Below are 13,818 nucleotides of genomic sequence, written 5' to 3'. Positions count from 1 at the left end.
ATTCATAAGTAAAACAGAAAACGTAATTCTGAGAAGTAACTAAACCAGAAATGCACAGGATGTTTATAAAGAAAACCATACAGCTTTGCAGGAGCAGGAGAAGAGGGGATGAATCAGGAAAAGGATAATATGTGTTTGGCCAGAAAAACTCAATACTGTACAGCTCACCAGGTACTCCCAAACTAATATGCAATATATGAAACTCTTCATACAAATCAATAAAAAACAGCTACAAACCTCAACCAAATGGGAAAATGGGCCAAAGGAAATGAGGACAACATTAATACAAGAAAAACAACTGGGCAATAAAGACATGAAGAATATGAGAGTGCTCAGCCCGACAGCAGTGCTGGGAGGAACGGGAAAGAGCAGAGATGCCAGGGCAGCCAGGATACGCAGCAGGGCTGTGTTTCTGGGGAGAAGTGTAATAATCTGTGTTAAAAATCTCAAAAATATGTAGTTTGCCTCAAAAGCTTCACTTCCAGAAATTTACCCTAGAGAAATAATCAAATGAAGACCCAAGAATGTTCATTATAGCATTATTTTTAATAGAGAAGGAAGGGAGGGAGGGAGGGAAGAAACAAATGTTGAACAAATGTTTCTTGCGTAACTGCATAGGGATTAAAGGCATTTGTTGTACTTCTGCGAACTGAATTCATCCCCTAAGAAATTTATTATTTAAAAATCATTGCTGTCATCTTCTGAATGTGCAAATAACCCCCTTTTTGGAAACTCTTTCTGTAATCGCCGTTTACTCAAATAATAACTAGTTAGCCTAAAATTAGGTATATAGATTATGGTACATCTATACAATGGAATATTATTAATATATGTTCAACAATCTAGATTAAATATATGTACACCACAGTTAGGGGGAAAGTAGGTTATAAAATAGCATGTAGAGAATAGAATATTTTTATAAATATACACATTATATTCATTTTTATAGATTTGTATAGAAAGATCTAAAGAATATACAAAAAACATTAACAGTGGTTATGAGTGGGTAGTAGAATTGTAATTTTTATTTTCCTCTTTTCACATATCTGTATTTTCTCAAGTTGCTAAAATCATTATATTTCATTTTAATTATAAGAAAAATAAACAATATAAATGTTAATTTTTTAAAGGAAAAAGAGAGAAGTGACTGACATATGAGTTCAGGTGCTGATGCAGCAAAGTAGAAGAAACCATCTTTTTCCCTTTCTGTGATTGACGCAAGTGTGACAAAATGGGACTGCCGCTTCCTCCATATGGCACTTAGTGGAGGCAGCAAAAAAACCATCCATGTGACCACTGCCTCTTGCATTCATTTAATTCTCCATTCGATCATTCATTTGCTGATCACCTCTCATGGGCCAGGCACAGGGCTGGAAAGGCTACCTTAAAAACATCTTTTCTTCTATAACATCAGATGCAAAATGCATTTGATGAATTAGGATGGTTTATGCTTTTTTGGTTTTTCACAAGTAAATTTTTCACCTACTACTGTTCTCAGGTGCTGCATATCCTCTATGTGATCCCTCACAGTGCCTCACTGCCTCCTTCCCCGCCCTCACTCTCAGGCGCCCTACATTTGGGGGTGATGAGGAATAAGGCCGCAGAGTTTGGCCCTTTAAATGAAAGGGTGCTTAAAAGCATCATCATAGCACCCTATTCAAGGATGCACCTCAAAAACCAGTAGAGCCAGGAATATCTGCAGACCACTCTGAGCACAATAAGCCCGAGGAGCTGATGTGGCGGTTTTGTGTCATTAATGACCATCTTGGGGCGGACGGTTGGTCCCTCCTAGCTCCACCAGAAGCAGGGAAACCCTAATGGATCAGACTCTCCCTCCTTCTGCAGCCAAATCTCTTGGCAGCTTTACAACGGCCCCATCTTGTGGTTTATTTCTTTTGCAAGAAGGACTCATCCTCCCCAAAGAAAAGTCCATTTCAGAAAATCAAGGAAGCAGTGAACCGGTGAACACATAATACATAATAAATTCTGCTCGTGAATTATTGAGTACCTTGTCCACAACAGCTTTTAATATTTTAGGCAAGCCAGTGATTTCCGAAAAGTAATACAAGACCCCTTAGATGAATATGGAAGACGGGAGAACTATACATCTCATCCTTTTCTTACCCGTCGGGATTAAAAACAGCTTCAGTGAAGAAATTCCTATTTTATATAAGAAAAGAAACTTTCCCTCCCACCCTCTCTCTTGAGTTAGATCAGTACATCCATGTTATGTCTGGTAAGAGCACTAATGAGTAGAACTATAGTGATATGCTTATAGGAACAAATGCTTCTAATGTAAATTCAATCCCATTTTTACTTACTTAGTACTTTCTATGTGCTAAACACCGTGAGCTTTGTAAAAGTAAAATGGTTTCTGCCCTCCACAAGTTCCCAGTCAAATGGGAGACACAGATATATACACAAATAATCTTACTGCAAGATTTTTTTTTTTTTTTTTTTTTGCTGAGGAAGATTCATCCTGAATTTGATACTTCTAATAACAGAAGAACCAACACTATGTTATAGCGGCTATGGGCTCTGGAGGCAGACTGCCTGGGCTGGAATTCTGTTTCTATCTGTTACTATGTGAACTTGGCAAGTTACTTAACATTCTCTATCTCAGTTTCTTCATCCGTAAAATGGGGATAACAATGGTATCTACCTCATAGGGTTATTGTGAGGATTAAATGTACCAGAAATGGAAGAATTGTTGATACTGGTATAATTACTACTAGCATACGAGGTAAGGAGGGACTGATTATGACAAGGGTCTGGGAAAGCAGTCCAGAGAAATGGAATCTGTGGCCAAGTTCTGAATAACGGTAAGGATTTCAGTGTGCAGTGAATGGAGAGAAGGGCGTTTCACAATTAAGGATTAACCTGAGCAAAGGTCAGGAAGTAGCTAGAAGAGGGTCAATGACAGCTGAGCAGGCTGGTGGTTTGGCTACAGGACCAGCCATCTGAGTTGCAGGGATGGGCGGTACAGGAGAAGTGATGCTGCGAGATAAGGTAGGCTGGGATCTAACTGGGGAGGCTGCAAAGAGGTGCTGAATGGCAGCTAAAGAGCCTGAACATTATCTCACAGGCAACGACAGCCCAAGAGGAAGGGAATCACGATGGTGAAGAACGTGGATTCTGAGTTTGAATCTTGGCTCCACCTCTTAAGAGCTGTGTGACCTTGGGCAAGGTACCTAATCTTTCCGTGCATCTATTTTCTCACCTGTAAAATGGGTGTGGTGAGGATTAAATGAGTGTTTATAAGCAAAGTCCTCAGAACAGTGCCTGGCACATAGTGACATATATAAGTGTTTGCTATTATTATTATTTTTTTTAATATTTTTTATTTATTTATTTTGAGGAAGACTGGCCCTGAGCTAACATCTGTGCCCATCTTCTTCCACTTTCTATGTGGGACGCCTACCACAGCATGGCTTAACAAGCCGTGCATAGGTCCGCACCCGGGATCCGAACCGGTGAACCCCAGGCCGCCGAAGGGGAACACACGATCTTAACTACTGCGCCACCAGGCTGGCCCCAATGTTTGCTATTAAAAGGCAGAACATTGGCCTATGACACCTCCTCCTGCCATCCCGACAGCCCTTCAGAAAATTATCAGTAGTTGGTACAGGTAATGACACACCCATGGGTATGTATGGGGTCAAGGGTACAAGACTGGTTTTCAACTATTCAAGAATATCACCATGAAAATAAGTGCTCTCTTGGACAAAAACTTCTGTGGTCCATGAAGAAATTTTACCTCAAAGGACAGACAAAGTCAAAGCTGGCACTAAACTTAAGCACACATGCTACTAGGCAACGTGACTCTGAATTTGTCCAAAACTTTATCAGATCCTTGTGGCCCATGCAAAGCCGCAAAATGTACCACTTATGGGAAGATGGGATCTGTGCTAACTTTTGAATGATGGCAAAGGTTTTAACATGCAGTGGTGAGAGGGAAGGGCATGAGCCGAACGTATAGTCATGATTGTTCACACAATCCCTAAGGCATGAACTTACTTCCAGATCCATCCTTGACTCTAGGTCCTTCGGGCTTGGCCTCAGAAATAATGTTTGCATTGGCGTTATTCTCCATCTCGATCACAAAGTCACTGTCCTCCTCAAACTCAGGGTGGCTAAAGATCCAATCCAGTGCTCTTTCCAGGTTATTATTCTAATAAAATAAAACATTTTTACAATGTATGCAGTCCCCGGGCCTCATTATAACCTGACCATTTGAAAGGACGTCAAGTAGATAGGGCAGGAGGCCTGAATTCATTAGTCCTAAGTGCCTCTGAGTAAGACGCTCTGATTCCGCATATGAAACGCACATTAGTTGGCATTCTGCAAGTCTCCCAACTGAGCTCTCCAACTGGATTCACTGGAAAACAGTTCTGAGCAGCAGATTAGCATTCTAAAGTCCGTCCGTCTTAGCTCAGCATTTCTGTAGGCCGATGCTGATAATGATAGGGTGCAGAATGCCAGAGAGGTTGGCATTGAAGTGCCGCCCTTTTTAAAGCCACACTAACTGCACACACTGCATTCTCTACCAACTGTATTTTCTGCAGATAACCATGCAAGGTTGAGGGGGGCCAACGTGAGTACTATGTTAGCGCCTCCTATCCCTAAATGTTGGCAGAATGGTTGAATTGCAGGCGAGTCAAGATTAATTCCTTGATTAAGGATGACAACGCTGGTTAGTTAAATTGTTTTAAACTGAACTCCATGCGGTTCAAACCAATTGACCATGAAAATAGTTCCATCTTCCCCTGTTTGTGGTATCACTGACAGGTTAAAGAATTGTTTAGACGTAGTCAGAATCTCCAATGAAACAGTCAGGCTAATAAATAAGTGGAGAGTAAGCAAGTTCCCCGAGTGAAACAAACTCTAGTTGAGACATCTCAAGCATTCTTAAGGGGGACAGATTGTTCCAGCCACATTCCCATGAGCTAGTCGAGAGCCACTGTGACCTCAGCAATGGACCCTAGCAGGCAACCAGTCAGGATAGGCAAGAAGGAATCAGTAGCAGACATCCACTCAAAAATGGAGTATGGTGTGGCAAGGAAGGGTTTAAAAGAAAAAAAACAATGCAAGGAAGGATGGGTTAAAAAAAAAAAAAAGCACTTTCCCTCAATATGAAATAGATATCTGTACTGCCAGAGGAAGACTTCTTTCTGCTCTCTAGTTTCACAGCCCTTCTCTCCTGACATCAGGAATTCATGAATACAAGAAAAGCATAACTTCTCATAAAGAACTGCCTTATTGAACACAGAATCTCGTGCAGCCCTCTTTGCTCCAAGGCCAAACAAACTCCAAGTCAAATCTCTGACCCTTGTTAATAAATGTTAGGAATGATACAGAATTTCTTTCAGTTTCGTCATCTTGCCCAGATGTACTATCTCCCTAATCTTAAATTCTTTGTATGATTCCCTCAACCATTTATTTTAGCTTTAAATACACTATATGCCAATAAATCTCTCTGGGCAATGGTGGCGTATAAGTGAGACAAACATGATTCAACACAATCAAAGGACATTGGAACGTCTCAATTGCTACTGACGAAAAACAAACCACTTCCAATAAGAGGAAGGTATTCACACACATAGTCTCTCATGCTTACTGTTGCTCGTAGCGCCTGAATAGCCTGATTTCGATGGAATCCCATGGAGGTAATAATAGCTACAATTTCCTCCGGAGGTTGGTTATCCAATCCAGTAGCACCAAAAACAGAGGCTCCAGCAGAAGCTGCTCCTCCATAACCAGGCATGGTCAGTGGTTCAGCAAAATCTGGGGAAAATAATCACACTCAGGCCTTTTTCTTTTTTTTGGTCTTGAAACAAACAACACTTTAAGCTAAGGAGGAAAAATAACTACAAAGTTACAATAATCAAGACAGTTTGGTACTGGCATAAGGATAAACACATAGATCAGTCAAACAGAATTGAGAGTCCAGAAATAAGCTCATATATCTATGGTCAACTGATTTTCCACCAAGGTCAATTGATTTTCCACCAAGACCATTCAGTGAAGAAAGGACAGTCTTTTCAACAAATGGTGTTGGACAACTGCATATCCACATGCTAAAGAATGAAGTTGGACCACATACCATATACAAAAATTAACTCAAAACAGATCATTGACCTAAATCTAAGAGATAAAACTACAAATGCTTAGAAGAAAACACAAGAGTAAATCTTTGTGACCTTAGGTTATGTGATGGTTTCTTAGATACAATACCAAAAGCACAAGTGAAAACAGAAAAGAACAGATAAATTGGACTTTATCAGAATTTAAAACTTCTGTGCTTCAAAGGATACCATCAAGAAAGTGAAACGACAACTCACAGAATGGGAGAAAATATTTGCAAATCATATATCTGATAAGGTACTTGTATCCAGAATATAAAATGCACTCTCTGAGCTCAACAATAAAAAGACAAATAACCTCATCAAAAATGGGCAAAGCATTTGAATAGACATTTCTCCAAAGATATATAAATAGCCAATAAGCATATGAAAAGATGCTCTATATCATTAGTCATTAGGGAAATGCAAATCAAAACCACAATGAGATACTCCTTCCCATCCACTGGAACAGCTATAATAAAAACAATAATAACGAGGTTTGATGAGGATATGGAGAAACTGGAACTTTCATACATTGCTGGTGGGAACGGAAAATGGTAGAGCCACTGTTGAAAACAACTTTGCAATTTCTCAAAATGTTAAACATGGAGTTACCATACGACAGAGCAATTCCACTCAAGATAAATGAAAACATACATCCACACAAAAATTTGTACACAAAATGTTTATAGCAGCACTATTCATAATAACCAAAAAATGGAAATAACCCAAATGTCTATCAATTGATCAAAGAATAAATAAAATACAGTGGAAGATTATTAGGTCATAAAAAGAAACGAAGTAGTGATATATGCTACAACACAGATGAACCTTGAAAGCATTGTGCTAAGTGATAGAAACCAAACACAAAACATCCCATATTATATGATTCCATTTATATGAAATGTCCAAAATAGACAAATCCATAGAGCCAGAAAGTAAATCAGTGGTTGCCAGGGGCTTGAAAAAGAGACAGGGAAGTAGAGGATTTCTTCTGGGGGGACAAAAATGTCCTAAAATTACATAGTGGTGATAGTTGCACAACTCAGCAAATTTATGAAAAACCACTGAAATGTACACTTTACACAGGTAAATTATATCTCAATAAAGTTGTTAAAAGTAAAAGCTAACTAAATAGCTTCCATTTCTTCACGATAGGTTTCTATTTCAAGTCCTTATATTCCCTTAGCTAGAAGTTTCTCTCACATCTTTCCAATGGTCTTTTGCCATTTAAAAGGGTGAATTATATCTCAATAAAGTTGTCACTTAAAAAAAAGAAAAAAAAAGATCGTGACTTTGTGACACAGGCAAAGTCCTCCCCCACCGCAGCATATTATGAGCTGAAGAGTCATTTTCTGGGACACATCCAGAGGACGTGGAAGAACCAAGGCTTACCATCACTGAGGATCAAATCAGATTCCCAAGCCATTCCATTTTCTGACCACCTACCTGGCTCCTCCATGTGAACAATGATCCAGTTGAAGGCCACCTCGGCTCCCATATTTCCAGTAAAGTACACAGCCTTCCGACACGCTTCTAGAGGGAACCCCATCTCGGCCAGCTGCATCACTGATGACTCATCGATGTCTGATGCTACGGAGCACAACAGGATATTGCGGCGTGAAAAAGTAAATTCTCCACTTCTTCTTGTCTTAGCTTCTCTTCACCCCCTTATCCACGTGCTACCCAAAGCAGGTGCTATTTTATTTAATGTGTAGATGGTGGTTTAACATTGTTTTGTTTTAAGCCATCCAAATATTAAGCGATTTGAGCTGAGTTTACATCTTGGACCTAAATAGAAACCATGGTAATTACCTGAACAATCCAAGCACTGACAAACAATTCTCTAATTTCATATGGGGAGATTTAGCGTATTCCCAGAACCATTTCCGCCTCTCGGATCATTCCTAAGACCTCTACAGCAGCCTCTCCTGTGACTGAAATTTGAAGAGAAAAGCATGATCTACACGCCCAAAAGCCTGTTCCTTACATCTCACAGAAAGTTACAGCAGGCCTTTAGATATAAGAGCAATCAAAGGAAGTAATCAGACAGGGGAATGGAGAGCCCAAATATAGAAGGAAAGAATGTGCTTTTTAATTGTACACATTTAAGATATTAAAAGAGATAATTTTACAAACCTAACTTGGGCTTACACCCAAGGGTTTTCTTCTCTTTTCATAATAATATATAGATATTGGTAGAAATGTGTGTGTAAAGACACACACACATACACATAGGTTTGTATGTATACATATCTTTGTACCTATATATATATATACACATAGGTATGCTTATGTATATGTATACACATACATATGGGTGTGTGTGCACCCATACACACCTACACAGTGCTCTCAAATTATACCAAAGGTAGAGAGGAATAGAGCACAAAATATATCCCTTACGTTTTTCACGTCCTGAGGCCTCTAATCTACTGAAAATTCTCCCAAAGATGGCAGTTAGCAGAATTTAGGAATACAGATATCTGCTCTAAAAAAATTATATTGAAAATGTGTTTACCAAAGTTCTCCTACAAGGAAGATACACAGAACATACTATCGAGGTCAAATTTTAAGAAAGCAATGATGTAGGACAACAGTGATACCCAAATTGTGTTCTACAGTACTCTAGGGTTCTAAGAAAAATGTAATTATTGAACCACAAAATAAGGGGTTTCCATGGTCAAATAAATTTTTAAAAGCTACATTCTCAATTCTCCCCTTAGAAATTCATAATGTGCATTAGCATAATGAAGACCCAAAAGTCCTATATTAAATATTCCTACAGTAAGGAGACTATGAAAGTCCTTCTGCAGAACACCTTTCAACAGCTTGTAAGACTCTAATGTTCCCTACGGTCCATCAGCTATGAACATATAGAGAAGATATGGTATATCTATGATGGAATACTACTCAGCCACAAAAAAATGACAAAATCGTCCCATTTGCAACAAAATGGATGGACCTTGAGGGCATTGTGTTAAGCAAAATAAGCCAGACAGAGAAAGACAAACACTGCATGATTGCACTCATATGTGGAAGATAAACAAACACATGGATAAAGAGAACAGATTAGTGGTTACCCGAGGGGAAGGGGATTGGAGGGTGGGTGAAAGGAGTAAAGGGGCACATATATATGGTGATGGATAAAAATGAAGACTGCTGGTGGTGAGCACAATGCAGTCTATACAGAAACTGATAAACAAGAATGTACACCTGAAATTACACCATGTTATAGACCAGTATGACCTCAATAAAATAACTGGGGAAAAAAAAGGAAGTACAGTTTAGTAAGAAGTGTATGTATGTATATAATAACATCGGACTGAAAATGTATAATTCCATTCTTGTGAAAAATAAAGTGAGCCAGGCATAAGTAAAGAATAATGGAAGGATATACACCAAATGATAATAGTGGTGATAGATGGGTGATGAAACCACAGATGATTCTTTGCTAGTCCATAGTTCTAAATATCTCTTTTACCTTCGTAATAAGAAAACAAGTTATTCCTTTTAAAAATCTGAGAAAGGTAGGAGGCAAATGTAAATTAACTCCAGCTAATTCTCTTTTCTGCTGTTGAGGATAGGTAATTGCTGATAAGACAGCAAGCTCAGACCCAGAGGGAATCAATGGCCAAACCAGGAACACTGGAAAATGGCCGAGTGCTCACAGTCAGAGACAGACTCCTCCGGAACAGTCAGTTCCAACCACCCATGACCTCCCCGGGGGCGAGATCCTGCAGGCCAGCTCTCTGCAGCATCAGGAGCAGCCAGCAAACCTCTCCAGTGCAGGAAAGGTGAACTGGCATGAAAAGCACACTGGACTCCTAGCCCTGGTGCTGGTCCCAGCCCTTGGGTCTCTGAACTTGACTGGGTCTCAGTTTTATCCTCTGTAAAAGGTCATCTGCCCTACCCTTCTTACTGTGATAATCAAATGAGAACCTCGTCTTTGTATAAAAGACCTGTTATATACCATCGAAAGGAGTTATGGAATAATCAATGCCTTGTGACTCATGGTAACCATTCAAAAATATTAACAGCCATTGCTATTATTTCAACTAGATTATCCACATTGACAATGGCTTTCCCAAAACCCATGCTGACCCTAACAGCTTCTCCTAGCAATTAGCAAATTATAACTGACCCAAGAAACAAAATGTGGAGGCCTAAGCCATACAATCAACCACTTGCAATGTGGAACACTCGAACTTCTAAATTAACCATAGTTGTCTCCAGAAAGGCTTTGCGGACAAAAAGATTCAGAGTATTTAGTGTTCAGCGTTTACTCCCTCTTCCTCTCTAATTAATATCTAAATAGTTTGTTTTTTCAATTTCTTTTTTGAAAACTAAGAGTATCAACCCCCACCAGATTAAGGCACTAACAGGCTACAAAATTAACAAAACAATCCAATGAAATTAATAACCTTGAGAGTATTAATTAATACTACCATGTCCTGTCAGTCATGTGTCTTCATTATGTGTCTAGTGGCAGGAGTGGAAAAAATGACTGCCCACTGTGCCATCAGTGCAGAAAGAGGCCTACTCATGTGGCCAGAGAGGGAAGAAATAGCATCATCATCCCCTGTTCACACACGAGGAAACTGAGGCTCAGAGAAGTTAAGTAAATGATCCTAGGTCACACAGTCATAAACAGCAGAGCCTAGATTCCATCCCAGGGCTTACTGGCCACTCACACTAATGGCCACTCTCCTGAGCCACAGGGCCACCTAAGTCACCATGTCACTAGTTTACATTTGATGCCAACTCAACTTGCAAACAAAGAATCATTCCCACCCAGGAAAAGCTGCAAATACACATACAAAGAACAATGCCCCTTTACTGAACTCCCACAGATAAATATGTCAGACCACTAACAGTGGTAGGACACTCAGAAAAATTTCAAAAGATACATACGGTCTATGAATTGGTTCATCAGGCGATCTGGAAATTAAGGGAGAAGGCAAAAAATGAGACCAAACCACAGCAAGGAGCTTTAGAGAAAGAAAGAGTTAATCCAGGGCACTCCCTAGCCCCCACCCCCCACTCCCTGATATCCCAGTGTTGTCAACCCCTCAAACCCCCACAGAGACCACCCCAGCCTGCACGACATCAAGTCATTACAGTAAGGAGGGAAAAGACCAGGTTTCAGGCATTTTGAGCAGCTAAAACATGATGCTCTATCACCTTAATGAACTAAATAAGATGGAAACTACACTTTTGCTGGTGAGCACACCGTAGTATATAAAGAAGTCAAATTATAATGTTCTGAAACCTAGACAATGTTATAAACCAATGTTATCTCAAATAAAAAAAAGCAATGAACTAAATAATTTCTCTTCCTGTATTACTAAGAACTCTGTATAATTACAAACCTAAGATCCTGTTGTGAACTGCATAAAAAGCAGGAACAGTGCTAATAAACCATTTTGTATTTCTCTGATGCTCCTACAGATCTCTTCTTTCTCGAATTCCTTTAATGAACCACCTGTACCACACACCCGAGACTGTCCCACATACAGGTCCCTTGTCTACCCTCCGTACTCTGTAATTTAACATTCGTCTTAGCATTAGAGAATAACATAAAAAAGATGCCTATCTTGAATCCTATCGTGCTCCTCCTGCATTCTCCTTTCCCTTCTTTTGCACCCGAAAGTGGCCACCAGTAACATTCACTGTTCAACTGATGAAAAACATTCAGTAGAAGGGCCCAGCGTGCTCTATCACTATTAGCGAATTGACCTAATGGACTCATTAGGAAGATGAATGTTCAACGAGTGAGCAAATGAAGACAGAATGAAGCTGATTTCATCAGAGTAACTGAGTCCATAAAGGAACCAAGATTTTTCGACACTGTTCTTGGACCCACAAAGGTGAAGCAATTATTTTTTGCATGTCCTTTTCCCTAAAAAGTGAAGTATTCCAAACAATGACGAACTCAGCATTCACAGGGTGAAAGAGAAACTCGAGCCGCCCCCTTGCTGTGAAGCAGTGATGACGCTGGGGAGGTGAGATGTGGGTAAGATTTTTAAAACCAACAAACACTGCTTAATTTCCCCTTTTGGTTGTCCAAAGATACTCACAGGAACGACACAGCTCCCCTAGACTAAGAGCCGACTGAAAACACACTCCTTCTCTTCCCTATGGGCCCCTCTGCGGGAACGAGACGGAAGAGGGAGGCAAAGCCAGAGGCAACATAACCTACTAACTTTTAACTTTTGGGAGATTGGTTGCCCTCTGCTGCCAGTGATTTCCACAGGTATGTTTCAACTACTCGTGACGGGTCTGTGCCTCTTCCCACATCTATTTTAAGTTCACAGGTGCAGCCAGGCCTCACTTGTGTGTCTATGGTGACTTACAGCACAGGAAGGGACCGCAGAAGGCGTGGGAGAACGTGACGATTCCAGCAAAGGAGGGTGGGGGAAGTGATAAAGAATGTCTTCCTGGCAGAAGATGGTACCTTTTGAGTCATCAGGAATGACTATTGGGGGGCTGATGTCTGGAAGTTCCTCCTCTCCTGGCTGTAACCCCCTGGCTCGGAGATGGTTGATGTCAAGTAGGTCTGGCATATCAATAGAAACATCTGCAAAATGAGAGAGATTACATTCACTGGATTCTCCAAAAACCCACAATCACCTCCTAAAACCAACACCACTAATTCTACGTGCATGTGTCTAGGCAGAGCTAAGGGATGCTGTTCTCGTCCCTGGAGTAGGTCACCAGACCAGCAGACTCATCAAGACCGATTAGATGTTAACAGAGAACTGGGGGAAAGTACAGGGAGCGGCAGGATTTCACACTGAACAAGAACAAACGGGGTAAGCCAGAGGTTGCAAACTGGGAACCCATAGACCACTTGCAGCCCAGACATTTTCCATTGGATATTTTTTAAATGATGGCAACAAATTCCAAGTCTTAAATTGGATTTCATTGAAAAATTCATATTTCCAGCTTATTTTGGAAAACAGAAAGCTGTAGCACATTCTCATATGGTAACAACTGCCTTGGGCCCGATCTTCGGCTTCCACTGTAGACAATATGTGCTCTCTGTGAGTCTGCCACAGACCCCACCGCTCCCTATTGCCCCCATGACCCTGAACATCATATTTGTGTTATTCTGATTTCTATGGTAGAGAAATGTTTTTCTAATCCATGTCTTTATCCAAAGTGGGAATACCCAAGAAAGACCAAGATATGTTTCTTATACCCAACCCACTTCTTTCATTTACATTATCATCCAGTCCTCGTTAGGCATTTGAGTTTGCAACCGTTAGTTTACGCCTTTTCTCAGATCATGGTGGGTACTGTGATTATTCTAACTAAGGTAATAAATAAGAAATGAAGTTTTAAAGAAATTAATCGAATCTCAAGCGTATTAGTCTTGGGTATATTTTTTTAACTTCTCAGCTCAGTTGTTATTGTGTTAACTTACTCAAATAAAAAATGCATCAGTCTGATAGCCTGTTGAGATTTAGTATTGCACACATTCAGATGGGATAATAACGAAAAATGGGTTCAAATGCTGGTGCAGGATACGTCTCTTGGGCTAGCAAAAAGAACCTGAAAAGACTATCCCCAAAACCAGTTATGAGGTCAGGTACATAAATCCTATTTTAAAACAATAACCCAAAGAAGAAACTTAGCTAAAAGAAAAATTTTTAATCTCATGGGACAGCAAAAACAAACATAACATCTGACC

General features: G+C 40.1%; 1 protein-coding gene across 1 annotated transcript in view; it reads right to left on the bottom strand.

The window, feature by feature from the left end:
• Nucleotides 1-13,818, bottom strand: part of USP13 (ubiquitin specific peptidase 13) — a 106,426-nt gene that overhangs the window by 14,292 nt on the left and 78,316 nt on the right. Inside the window, exons 15-19 of the mRNA XM_070583178.1 lie at nt 12,580-12,702; nt 11,037-11,063; nt 7,572-7,715; nt 5,618-5,784; nt 4,018-4,171 (exon numbers count right to left, since the gene is read on the bottom strand). Of these exons, the coding sequence (XP_070439279.1) occupies nt 4,018-4,171; nt 5,618-5,784; nt 7,572-7,715; nt 11,037-11,063; nt 12,580-12,702 (615 nt within the window). The remainder of the gene's footprint in view (nt 1-4,017; nt 4,172-5,617; nt 5,785-7,571; nt 7,716-11,036; nt 11,064-12,579; nt 12,703-13,818) is intronic.

The sequence above is a fragment of the Equus przewalskii genome, chromosome 18 (genome assembly GCF_037783145.1).
Source record: "Equus przewalskii isolate Varuska chromosome 18, EquPr2, whole genome shotgun sequence".
NCBI classification, from domain to species: domain Eukaryota; kingdom Metazoa; phylum Chordata; class Mammalia; order Perissodactyla; family Equidae; genus Equus; species Equus przewalskii.
This window is presented reverse-complemented; position numbering and strand designations above follow the sequence as displayed.